General features: G+C 35.6%; 1 protein-coding gene across 13 annotated transcripts in view; it reads right to left on the bottom strand.

The window, feature by feature from the left end:
* Nucleotides 1-13630, bottom strand: part of PTPRM (protein tyrosine phosphatase receptor type M) — a 441751-nt gene that overhangs the window by 51917 nt on the left and 376204 nt on the right. For all 13 annotated transcript variants that reach the window (XM_030265998.4, XM_072924519.1, XM_030265997.4 and 10 more), the window contains 3 exons: nt 9067-9154; nt 2947-3023; nt 116-152 (listed from right to left, as the gene is read on the bottom strand). In XM_030265998.4, the coding sequence (XP_030121858.2) occupies nt 116-152; nt 2947-3023; nt 9067-9154 (202 nt within the window). The remainder of the gene's footprint in view (nt 1-115; nt 153-2946; nt 3024-9066; nt 9155-13630) is intronic.

Here is a 13630-nt window from a genome sequence, read left to right on the forward strand (position 1 = left end):
AGCCAACTCTACCCTGGATATTGACTATGGCAACAATTCATGTTAGAGAGAATGCACTGCAATCCAAGTACCAAAACCTCTTAGCGTCACATAACAGGAAGGGTGATAAACTTACCTTGTGTAGCAATGTAGTGATTTGGTCTATGATAACCCTAGAATAAATTGAAAGAAAAAAAAAAATCAGCAATTTGCACCTTGGCTATGTTCCTATGAGTGAAACTCCATTTAGGATAGGATTCAGTAAATGTCGCAACAGTACAAATAATGTATTAGATGCAAAAGTTCCTTTCACTTGGGGAAGGGCAATTTAGAAGGGAAACAAAAGCAAATGGGTTTTCTGCAAAATACTTAAGTAGCAGCCTTGTACATTAGGGGCCAGAAGTAATATGTTCCTTCAGTCCCTTGTTGGCTCTGTTGAAAATGAACAGCATGAAATCCTCTCTAGCCCTTGCAGTAAATGGCATCAGGTGCTCATAAAGTCTGAGATATACCTTCACCTATAGATGTTGACTGCAAAGCCTATCCCTTTTTTAACAGTTAAAAATTGTCAGATTTGAATTCACCCTGGGGAAGGCAGGAGGACATGGTGTTCACTCTGATCATGGTGGTTTGTTTATGTTTTATTTCTCAACAGTAAAAAGGAGGATAAGTTCTTTGATTACATCATTTGTTATGAACATACTTTTTCAAGAAGAACATAATGCAACTCTGATGACAAGAGCAGCTTAATCACAAGTTGGCCAAGCAATAAAGACCAATACTCTGTGCATTCTTTGCAACATGGAAAAGGTTGCCAAAATTTAATGATAGCATTTTTATAGTATTTGAATTTCTGATGTGATGGGAGTGCCACCAAATGTTTAGATCATGTACCAGTTGCTGATCAATCCAGTTGTAGGAGTGTTAATATTTGAATAATGGTTATGATGCATTGTCAGTTTTCAGCAGGAAAAACTTAATGCTGTAGCATGCATGCCATTGCAATTTCTTTGTGAAACAGCAATTGGAAATGCAGTGATACAAGTTGGAAAGAATCAAAACAACAGAGTCTGCTTTGAATATTACAGAAAGGATGACATGAGTTACAGAACTGATTTCTTTACATGACACTGAAGCAAAATTTGGAAGTCTGTGAACTGAGAAGTGTTCAGAGAGCTACAGAGCAGATTTTTTTCCTGCCATGTGTTACCTAATCCTTAGTGCCTGGGATCAAACACTTTCATTTCCTGGCGAAAAAAAGCATGGGAAGAAATACATCATAACCATTGTGTCTATGATGGTGCCATTCCCTTATACTGACAGCACAACTCCAGTAATAACTGCATGCAAGAGCAAAATTAATGCTGCTTCTGTAGTAGAAAAATCAGTGTTTCTAATGGAAACCTGACTAGCAAGATTATAAACAAACATGCTTTGTTTTGTGGCAGAGTTGTCTTTGGAGGTTGCCTCTAAGCTTTGCAATGGAGCCATCTGCTGAGGATGAGGAGAAGACATTTTTTGTTCTCGGGCACTGTTTCTTCTAGGACCACATTCTCTCCATGCTTTTGTACTCCATAAGCAAAAAAAAAAAAAAAAAAAAAAAAAAAAAAAAAATAGTTTCTATGCAGATATCTATCAGCATTTTATATGAAACTGTATAATCCAAATCTTTATTTCTCATATCTCATAATATTTTAGAGTAAGATCCAAATCTGACACAAGAACATACTACTAGCCTAAAATGAGAATAACCCTGAATGCTGGAGAAAATGTGAAAGTGAATTTAAATCTAAGTTCCCAGTGTGAACTCTCTCTTTCCTTTCATGACAGATTACTCTCTTCAGAGATTAGTGTGGCATATAACGAAATATATTTCCACATGTGCCTTCACTGCTTGGTGACTGTGCTATTCTTTCAAACAACAAGGGACTGAGTAGAAATTTGGGCTTAGTCTAATGATTCTTGAATGCACTTATTGAATGCTTGTTACATCAGTAACAAGAGATATCTTCAGAAATTTCCCTCAGACTTCATATTGTTACAACTGAAGTGCCTACTTTTCTTGCATAGCTCTAGTTCCTCCATATTCTGAGAAAAAAATATCTGTTACATTCCTGTTTCATACTAGTAATTAAATTTGAACTGCAAAATCTGACACCATTTTTCAAAGATAGAACTGGTGAACAAGAAATCTTTAGCAGACACAGTTTCCCATGAAGCAGCAACTGTTTTACTTAGCCTAAAATCCATGTGAACAGTAAAATTACTAACTTTGCTATCCATAGACTTCTGGCTTTAGACAAATAATATTGGCTTTTTAATGATTTTCAATTCCACTTTTGAGCTCATTCTTTCAGCCAAAAACACCTTGTCTCTTAAAGAATTTATTTTAATGTAAAACATTAAGTTAACATGATGCAGAATGAACAAAGAAGCCACTTTCAATAATTAAACAGCCTACATATTTAATGAAATGTCTTGCTTGCATTAGAAATACTGGTTAACAGCTGCAGAATATACTTTGAAGGCGACTTAAAAGTGCAGAGATGACAAGAGACTGCAAATCTCTGCATTAGGCATTACAGAGTTTTGTCACATTAATATGCAAACAGCTTTCTTTTAAATGTGGAATGATGCCAAGCTGTTGACATAAAGAGAAAATAACATTTTGCCAGCCCGTATAAGCACCAGCAGGCAAAGTAGCCATACAGTGTTCCTGGCAAGGTTTCAGTCTAGCGGCAGTTGGAGGAAATGACTAATTTCATTTACTGACTGACAAATCATTAAGGGTTTTCTCTTCTTTTAGTGCACACCTAGCTTCCAAAGATAGCACTCTCCAGTGCTAAACAATGTTAGCAGCTGTTATTAGTTGTGGTATCTATTATAAATTGTGAATACTGTGAGAATAAGAGTTCCCTCTTTGACTGAACACAACATTAAGCTTGTTGACTACATCAGGATACGCACATCAATATAATTCCCATTGATGTAATCGGAACTTGTTTCCCCTTCAATAGGCTGCAATCTCACTCGAGAATGATCATCTGAAAAGGGAACAATGGAGAGGAAAAAAAAGTAATTAAAGATATATTCAGTAACACAGGCCTAATCAAAATATTCCTTTATAGTCAAACTAAAACCTTAGCAATTGCAACTTCATGCTTATTTTGTCGGACATGAAAACTGTATCTACATTTAATTCTCATTTCAGTCATTCACAGGCATTCCAAATCCCCTCTAGTTTTCAGTATGAATTTCTCAAATCTTATAATGTGAAACTCATTACAATTATCACTTTTGCTTTGACTCCCTGCTTTTGTCAATAAAATAACATTAAGTTTTCAAAGGTTTATTCATTTGGAAATACTTCTGCCAGTACTGAGGAGGAGCTGAAGTCATTCAAGACATAATGCCACCTCAGAGTTTTTGAAGGAAACTCATTATCTTTACAGTAAGAGAGAAAGCAAAACACAGTAATGGCAAAACCCAAGCAGTTAAGACAATGGGTTTGTCACTTAATTTTGCTCCACTGTGGTCATCTGTATCTATCCAGGACTGTGAAAACACTTCCAACTTTATTTTCTAAATTCCATTGTGAAACATCATGGCATGAATTGATCTCATGACAGCTGCCTCATCTTCTCTATGATATAGCAGCTGCTAGAGGCTAGTTACCACTCTGCACAAGAACATCTGTAAGCTGGCAGGGCTCCTTCTTTTCTGAGACTTTGTAAGCTACTCTTGACTCTCTTAGTTCAAAAGCAACCACAAACAATAGCTTTTTCCGAATGCTGCACAATTTGAGGGTAGGATCTCAAGGATGGAGAGATGGTAAGCAGCCACTTTATTGCTGCTTTGTTTATGAGGTACTCTTGTTAATTAGATACCTGTGTATTATGGTTTGCTGCTTGCCTGCTGAGCTAATATTACTTGCAGCTGATGATAGAGCTACATGATGGTTGTTATTGTGTTGTAAATGTAAATAATCATTAAAACACCCAAAACTTGCCAGCTGTGTTCTGAACAGCTATTTCTGAAGCTTTAAAATTTCTAAAAGATAGCAGACAAATGAAAGAGCATGAAGGAGCTTAAAAACCCAACTTCATTATAAGTAGCATAATTTTGGCCCACATTACGGTGGAGGAAGACCAGGGTGCAGAAGCACTTTATTTAAGTGCTTCTTAAAATAATGTTTTAGAATTACAAGTCAAGAGAGAAACTGGTCAAGATGAATTCTTTACCTCTTCCTCTTATGCTCCAAGTCTTAGGAAATAGCGATCTCAGAGCCTCATTTATTTCCCTGGGATTCCCTTGGGAAAGAAAAAGGGTGTGCTACAACCCCAACATAGTAAATCAGAATGAATTAAAATCCCATCTCCAAGTTCCACACAGGTCTTACATTTCTATTTTCTTTGAGTTATTTCATTCAACAGTCTTCAAGAATAAGGTTTTTAAACATGCTGGAATATTTGAATCAGTTATGCCAATCAGGTCAGCCTCTTCAGCCTCTATATTCACTTTTCCAAGAATAAAAATTTATCGAGCTGTGACTTTCCATTACATAACCCCTGCTTGTCTGACTCTACCAAGCTTTGCTTATCCAAGTGCTTTGCTAGTCTATGCTTAATTAAGCTATTTATCAGCTTCTTCAGAACAGAGGTTCGGCTCACAGGATCTTAATCACAAAAATCCATCTTACTTAAGAAAGATACTAACCAACTTTCTAAGCTCCAGCCATGGCTGCTGCTTTTACAGTTTTGGGACCTGATCCAACTTCTGCTAAAGTCAGCTGACTCAGAAGTCAAGCTTGCTTGGACTCATGGTGTATCTTCATCTATATTTTCATGTTTTCCCACAATGTTGCCTTACGGGCATTCTCACCAAGAGAACTCAGGCTAGTAAAGATCTACACTTTCACATTTCTTGAATTACAGAGGGCAAGGTTCAGTTGTCTAAGCACAAAATATCTCATGGCACTTTATACAGCCACCAGGATATACTGCCGGGCTTTCAGCTGCCAGTGTGTAATAGCGCATCTCCCATATGTACTGTGCTGCATTTGTTGGTCTTGCACAGATGTCTCAGGCCACCTGAAACGGCCTAATCCCATGTCTGTATTTAGGCAACTGAAACCCCTGTTTGATCACTTGCCTAGAAATGAGTTCCATATTGGACAAAACAAGCTTAGCTTTTTCACTCTAAGAAACAACTTAAAAATGTAACTTCCTGTAATTTGACTGATTCATACAACCAAGTAATATGCAGTATCTTTTCATTTCCATTATTTTGTTACTTTTCTTACAATAACTCTTGCTTCAGATTAAGCAAAATAAAGAAGTTACTTCATACTGATATCTTAATATAATCTCTTTCCCTTTTATCTTCTCATGTGAATTTTTCTCAGTACTGCATTCTCAGCTAAGTTTCTGGGAATTCTGGAGGTAATGGACTGTCCAATACCCATTTATTTGCAGTGGAATTGGAGTGACTCCCTTTTTTTTATTGCTTTGAGAACTCAAGTTAACTCCTTACTGCATGGCAACACTTGTTAAATAAAAAAGATCCTTATGTCAACACAAAGAAATGTTACTGTAGGCTTTGCTTATGTCAAGCAGATTTAAAACTAAGAAGTACACTAGCATATTCTTCAACACGTGTGTTGATTCTTAAATAGTCTCTAGATTAACTTTATGTTTTTAAGGTATTTTTTTCCTTTATACTCCAGCTGATCTTGACAATTTATACAGCTTTTAAATACTCTTTTTTCTATCTCCTTGTTATTTTGATACCCTTCCATTAGGAGATCTAATTTAACTTTCCACTGATCACTTAAGCTTTTAAAATTATTTATCTTCAAATAAATTTTTCTTTGTGGAATATGGTAATAGATAACAAATATAAGCATTTTATACTCTCTTGCCTCATGTTACCTAAAACATGCATATGCCAGCCTTAGACTGGGATCTCTAACAAATCCCTTGAGCACCTGGTTGATTAACATGCCTAGCCAATGACCCTTTCTTGGGACGTGCATTCCCAATTCAAATCAAACCTTCTATAAATGTCTCACCTAAAATCTTTAGCTGCTTTTAAAAGCTGTGATCAATATTCTCTTCTCATTTAGTCAATATTGAGTTAGGTAAAAATAAATACAGAACCCCTCCCATTCCCTCTAGATCTCTCCTGAGGAAAAAAAGAATAAATTTTATCAAACTCCATGCCTAACCCCACACAGTTATGGCAGAAACATAATTTTTCTTAGGTGATGAAAGATTCATTTATCAGGTTCATGCTATGTATAGTTTGTAATGAGAAAAAATGATTTTTTTTTTTTGTTCAGTAAAGAAAGAACATGTTTTCTGCGGGTGACTGGACTGTGATGATGATTCAACTTTTTGTAGCCACTGCCATAAAATGGGCAGGGCACATTTGTAGCCAATTGAATGCACATCATTTGGGTAACATAAAGCATACTACAATTTTGACAAGCTCCTGCAATGCTGGATGCTTGTTGCTATTGTTTAAGTTCCTCCCGAGAACAATAATGACTACAAGCGATAATATAACAGTAGTATCTTGGGAAAAATTAAAACAAAGAGGGTAAATGGATAGAAAAAAAATGCTATGCAGAAAAAATATACATTTCATTATAATCATGTACCCATAGTTAGCGGCATCTAAACCGCTGTATTTTTAAAGTGTTTGAACATAGCATAAAAGAGCAATTTATTAAAATGCCTTTAAGCTAAAGCATATACTTTATGCAATTATTTGGGACAAATTTTCAAAAGCCGACCATTCAAATTGTACCCTCAGAGTCTGAGAAATGCAGTTATTTATGTAGGAGAAAAACACATAAAATAATTAAAAAGTTCCCTACCCCATTTGTATACACATATTTAACAACAACAAATGACAAATTGAACTACAAACTGTGAGCAATTTCAACTGTTCTTTTAAGATAATGCCTTTAATTCTAATAGATCTTAATTCTATCTTGATAGAATAGATCTATTTAATTCTAATAGATCTTAATTCTAATTCTAGTAGATCTTAATTTTATCTTGAGTTGTCTTTGTTTTCACAGCCACATAAACAGGAAGTGTTATTGATAAAAACTCCGTCCAAATCTCTGCCTCTGCTAAATACTGAGGACGTTTCAAGTAAATTGAGATCTAAATGTCCTGAGTTATATTTCGCCTCTTAGAAAGCCTTCAGTATCACTTGTAGTTGTCATTGATTTGTGTATCTAATATCTTTTATGTGTTCTACTTTGGCTATTCATCACTCGATTACCTCAGACATAAAGCACTAGCAGTTTTCTAGCTTTCTTCAACCAAAGGGTGTCAAAGTTTAAGGCAATGTCTAACACGACACTCAAAGAGGGGAGTGACACACTAAACCTGACTACAAGATAAGATCTATTGTAATTGGCTTGGACTGGAAAAAAAATCATAAAGCGTGGATAAGCATAAAACTACTCTGTATTTCTTATTTTTGACTTTGATATTTTTACTCAAATGATTAGCTGTTACTCATATAATGTATTGCTACATCCTCACAAAATAACAAGTTTTTACACATTAAATATTGCTTGGAGGGAAACAAGCAAAACCATATCTAGTTAACTTATCTGCTTTTCCATATGCACCAGCCCATCATGATAATCACATTTCTCTAGAAGATTTAATTTCCTTTTTCAGTATATAGCACAGTGTACATCCAAAATACACAGCAATACTATCATGTCCACTTAAGACCATGTGGCAGATAGTCTCTTGCTTAATTTGCTTCTGCCTCCATGTGCATTTCCTGTGGATTCTCATTCTGCAGCAAGCTACAGAGCTGTTTTCTCTTTGAAGACAGTCTCGGTCTCTATTCTCATCACTTACTGTAGGCCACTAAGCCGGGAGCTGTTTTCTCTAGAAACATACACTGCAGAGAGGATCCCCCTGAGGTGGTGATTCAGAAGCATACAAATGGGCTCTGTTTCAGAACCCTTTCTCTGGAAGATCTGTCCTTCTCTCTGTCATGTCCACATGGTTCACTGATGAGGAAACCTAGGCAGATAGGTGCCTGGACAAACGCCCAGGACAGGTGCTGAAGTTTGAGCAAATATGCACTACAAACTCCTTCCACAGGTCCTCCAAATGCTCAGACAACCAGCTTGGCTTATTCTTCTCTGCTGGGTTCTGTATGGTATTTGAACTCAGCAGTGTCATTAAATGATCCCTCCTTAAAGACCACCCTTCATTTTCATGCTTACCAAACAAGGCGATGGCTGCTTATTTCTCTGCTTATACCATCTCATCGTTATCTGGCTGGCTGTTAAAAACACATACACTCCCCATCTTAAACATAGATTTTAAAGTGAAAAAACAGGAAAATTATAATCTCCTACATACACACTGAGAACTTACCTTTAAGTGCAAAAAGAGCAGTGTGTAAATAATATAATTTTACTGACCCTGATATATTTCCTGCCTCCATGTTCATGTGCAACACTTCTAGTCACAATGCTTTGGAACTCTCATAATGCAAGATTTAGGGGTCACTCACCATAGTCTGTTATCATCTCCTCAAGTTGATTATTAATGCATCTAATCCTTTTTAAGCCTAGAATTTTTAAGTAAAACATAAAGGTTACCCTTTTTCCTTGGAGTCTGTCTAGCACAAGCCAGGATAGTTGTCCCTGGTTCTGTGGAACACTTAAGCATCAGTACTGTCTGCTCCTAAAATACCCAGAACCTAATACCAAGGTATTGATGTGATCATGGGTAGTCTTGTGCTAAGCTGACAGGAGCAGTTTGGGACCTGTTAGAGCTGAGTACTGGTTAAAGGTGTTGTTCTCCATTAGCCATACACTGATCACAGGATGGAAGGTAGACAGAAGAGCAGTTGAGAAAACACATTAAATCTGACAGTTTTATCAAGAAAAAAAAAAAAAAAAGAAACATTTTCCTTCATTTTTATCTTCTTAATTAGGGAAAAGGAATACAAGCCTGGTGTGAGCACAAGGCTGGTGGTCATTCTTATCCAGATCTGAAGGGAGTTAACGAAGTGCACAATTATGTTGTCAACACTCACATGCAATGATATTCCCATATCTATTTTTCATTCTGTTCTCATCTTTCTTAGCTGAATCCCATGGTGCAGACTGTCCTTCAAAGAAACTCTAAAAAAAGGAAAGAAAGTGACATTAAGAAAAGCATGCAGCAACAGCTACCTTATGGCTAAATGAAAGAGAAAGGCAAACAGTACTTGTGGGTATTGTTGTTAAAGTGTCATTTAAATGATTCATTTATTGAGCAAAAATACGAGTCTCCTGTTTAAATGGTATTTATGCATAGCTCCAGATGTTACTTAAAATTTGACATGATCTGTGTAATAGCAAGAAGAATTATTTGCAAGTGAAGTACTATTAAACCTTTCCAAATCTGTGCTCTTGCAACACTAAGAGTCCTTCACTTGTGCTATCCAGATTCCCCATATAGTTTTCATACACACACATGAAGCTGAAGGAACTTCATCACCAGTGTTGGAGCTGCTCTAGTATTTGAGTGTAGAAATTACAGACTGTACTGATATGTTTTATTCTTGACAAATCCTAAGTTTCATTTACTTGCTGGCAGATGACCTCATGGATCAAAACATACACAGGCATTTAAAAATCATGGATTCAACTAGCACACATGCCTTTTTTTTCTCTTAAGCACAATTTACAACACCACTATGATGATTATTTTCTCAGAGAATAAAATCAATGTGATTTTGTGAAAGGTATAATCTAATATTCACCAAACTGCTGTCATTTAGCTAGTAACTCATGTGAATAAGAAAGTTGAAGGTGCTTAAAGTTTATTTTTACATTAATAAAACACAGACGCTTCCAAAAGGGCAGCAAGCAAGTTGTTATGCCCTACATGACCTGTGCTTTCTGTGGTGTAAAAGAGCATTTGCACAATCTCCTAATTTATGCACTGTATCCGTAAGTCATGATGGAGATACATTTTAAAATTTCGTATCAAAACATTAATCTTCTGTTAAAAAATACTTTGTTGCCAAGCAAACTACTGGAATTACATCATGTTTATGAACAGACCTAACTCAGGTTTTTATCTTTTTGCCAGAATGATTAGTAGATTAAATCTTTTGTACCACACTAAACAGAGAAAACACTGTGAATTTTGTATCTCTTACATGATCTCAAGACATTCTAAGTGGTTTAAAACAGAAAATGCCCATAAAATCGTCTACTATTACTGTCTTTTGCCCTCAAATTTAAAAAAAGTGGTTTTTAGAATCCCAATGATTTCCAATAACAAAGAGCATAAAAGTCAAACCAAACCCTTGATCTCTTGCTGAAGTCAATAGAACATAAGGGTGTTCAGTGTCTAAAATGGCTATTCTTTTCACAAGTTTCTTAGAGTGCTGGTTTCCAATTTATGATCTAGAAACTCCTGGGAATACACGGACTACTTCTAAAATGTTCATAAATAATAACTCAAGAAAACTCTAAACCTTGTCCGTGGCTTCAGTTTGTTTTTCCTTCATCTCTCCACACTTCCTTTGAAGATTTTTCATGGTTTGGAAACTGAAATTAATAAAACCCACTAATACAAACAAATTTCTCCTTACTCATAACATACCATCACTGGGTACAGCTCTGAGAAACACTGATTGCTACAAGGACAGAAGAGTGCAACCCTGTGACTCCTAAGATGATTTACAGCTTTGGGGCTCTTTGCCAAAAAAGGTGTCAATCGTTATCTGATGATAAATTTGCCAATGGAATCCAAAGCAAGCAGGCCCTCCAACTCTAGAGTACTCTCAACTCAGTCTGGATGGAAATTACTTTTCTAGTAAGTCTGACTAAACTGCTTAAGGAATGACTCTCCATGGGCAAAGATCTATGTCTCAATTTCTTGCAAAGTTCAGACTCTCGGACAACACTGGGCGATGAACAATTAAACATGGTTAAAGGCAAAGTAGAAATGGAAATGGTCAGCAGCAAAGCTCCAAAGACACAACAAATGAACAATTCATCTGCTCTAAAATTTGATGTGCATTTCACATTTCAGACAGCTAAGCAGACTACTGAAAATTCTAGTTTTTTTTACAGTCCTTCTCCTAGAGACTAATGCACAGAATTGATCCATAAGACACTACCCAGCAAGTGGTTTTGAGTTTAATTCAGTAAGCATTACATGGGCTGTTACAGAGAAAGAGTCCTGCTGACACAGCTTCTGAGTCTACACCTTGAAATACAGAAGACTCAAATATTCTCCAAGGGACATCTTGTTTCTCTCTGTCCCACTAATGAACTTTTACAAAATTTCTTTAAACCAATCAAATAAAGTAAATATCTGGAGGCAACTGGGGAAGATTCAGGTGGTGTTGAATTCCGGGAAGAAATACACTGGGCAATGTACTGCTTTTGGAAATTCATCTCTGTCTCAGATGCAATGTACAAGTTCTACTTCTCACAAGTGTTTGGAACTTCTGAAAACAATAATAACTTTAATGAGCCTTGTAGGTAAACCATCTTCTAAAAATTTATCTGCAACAAAGACAATTCTGTTCTTTAGAACATATATATACCAAACCTCACACAACAGCAAAGACCAGGAAACAGATTTACATTTACAGCTACTGCTTACTGACTTCACTTTCTTTATTAAAAATGTATCACAGAAAAGGAACTTCAGATATTTTTTTTTTAGTTTTTATCAATAAATTAGTGAATGAAATAAAACATATCACACAGGGAAAATAAAACATAATTTATGTATATCCATTTTTCTTTTTAATTCATTTTGGGATACACACTGGTATTACAGTGAGAGTAGTACAGCAAAGATATTTGAAGGAAGAGGTATTACAGTTCAAAAGCATAAAAAAACCCAGTTATTGTAAAAGACAGCTGGAGTGTCATTTCCTAAATTCCCCGTGTGCTGCCATTACACAAACTGCAACAGAATGATAATCCACAATGTATTGTAAGGAGAAATCTCATTTGTCCCACAAGTAAAGAACAGAGCAGATATTTCATAACAGATGATCTGTCAAGATCTTTCCTTACTTGTGAGAAATACACGTTTCATTACAGAAAATTTTAAAATCTCTTTTCTGACATATAACTCTCCAGGGATGCTGCTGCACATCAGCCCACACATTATCTTTGTGGCTATTCATTCTAATTCATCCTTATAAGTTTCTTAAACCTGTGGACTGTTAGGAAGAAATATGGCCCCCAAACACTCCCACCAAATACTTGGCAAGGGCAATGGAGAACCTAAAAGGAGTATAGGATATTTCTCAAATAATTTAGAATAAGTATTTCTTCAACTCAAAATCCCACAGAACCCTGACTACCCAGCCTCCGTGATCTTCTTGAAAAATGAAATGCTCTTCCAGCCAGCTGTTGTTACAGCAGACATTTCAGTATGCATGTCAACTGCCATTCTGCTAGTAGAAAATATTACAATAATTAGGATAAAAACACTTCCTGAAGAAAAATTAATTACAGAGAATAGCTTTATATGCAGCATGAAAACTGGGTAGTGATGCAGCAGTAGGATCATCTTAGGAGGAATATGATACTTTTGCGTGCTTTAACTCAACACTGTAGTGGTTTCCATTAAAAATTAAGTATTTGCCAAGGGCTCATTCACTGTGACCCTGACTAGAAAAATAACTTCAATATTTCAAATGAAAGAGGGAGATAACATTGCAAATACAGATTTTTTTTTTTTTAGATTATTCCCTTTCCTAATTTAAAATTCGTAAGTCAAAAAAAAAAATTTGGAAAGGACCTATATAAAAGTACAGTTTGAAGAGGCTGGTATGTGGAGAACAGGTGAGATCTTCAGAATAAAATCTGTATCTCTGTTGATTGTCATCTTTGCCAACACTTTCTATCCCAGATTTCATGCTTCCAGATAAAAATACTTTAAAAATTACATATTTTAAAGTGTTTTAAGGTATAAAAATGTAAAGTGTGGAATTACTATTTTTATTACTAGTCAAAAACGAAGTAGCAACTTTTCCAAAAAATACTTCATAGTTGCTAGGTGACAACAGATTACTTTCTTACAATGTTATTTACAAAATGCAAACTCTTATATAAAGAAAGGAGAAATTAAGGATATCATAAATCTCTCTCTGCCTACTTAATAAGCAAGAATATTATTTTTAGGTACAAAGAAATGCTATTGCACTTTGTAACAGTTTTAAGTTTGACCTGCGGATTTGTTTTTAAATGTATCAGTCTTTACGGTATCTGTTTTTCTCTACTGACTCTGAGTTTCTTCACTGGTAACATTAATTTCCCATTGCCATTTCTAAATAACCAGATGATAATGTATTTTAACAACATTGGTATTTGATGTATCCAGTTACAAATACCTCTGGATTTGTTTTTAAGGTACATGCAGAGAGTTATGTACATTGTCTGCTTTAAGCCAGGCCAGACAACTAACAGTGATCCTAATGGAGGTCCTTGTCTAAACTCTATTAGCTAGAGAAGAAACTTACATTTCTACAATAGCCCTTTAAGTTGCAGCTAAATTAGATGCCTAAAATGCCCTGAATTTGATAATGAAGATTCATTACTAGCTCAACACCAATGTTGTATCCATTTTATATGTGG

Source organism: Taeniopygia guttata, chromosome 2, assembly GCF_048771995.1.
Source record: "Taeniopygia guttata chromosome 2, bTaeGut7.mat, whole genome shotgun sequence".
Classification (NCBI taxonomy): domain Eukaryota; kingdom Metazoa; phylum Chordata; class Aves; order Passeriformes; family Estrildidae; genus Taeniopygia; species Taeniopygia guttata.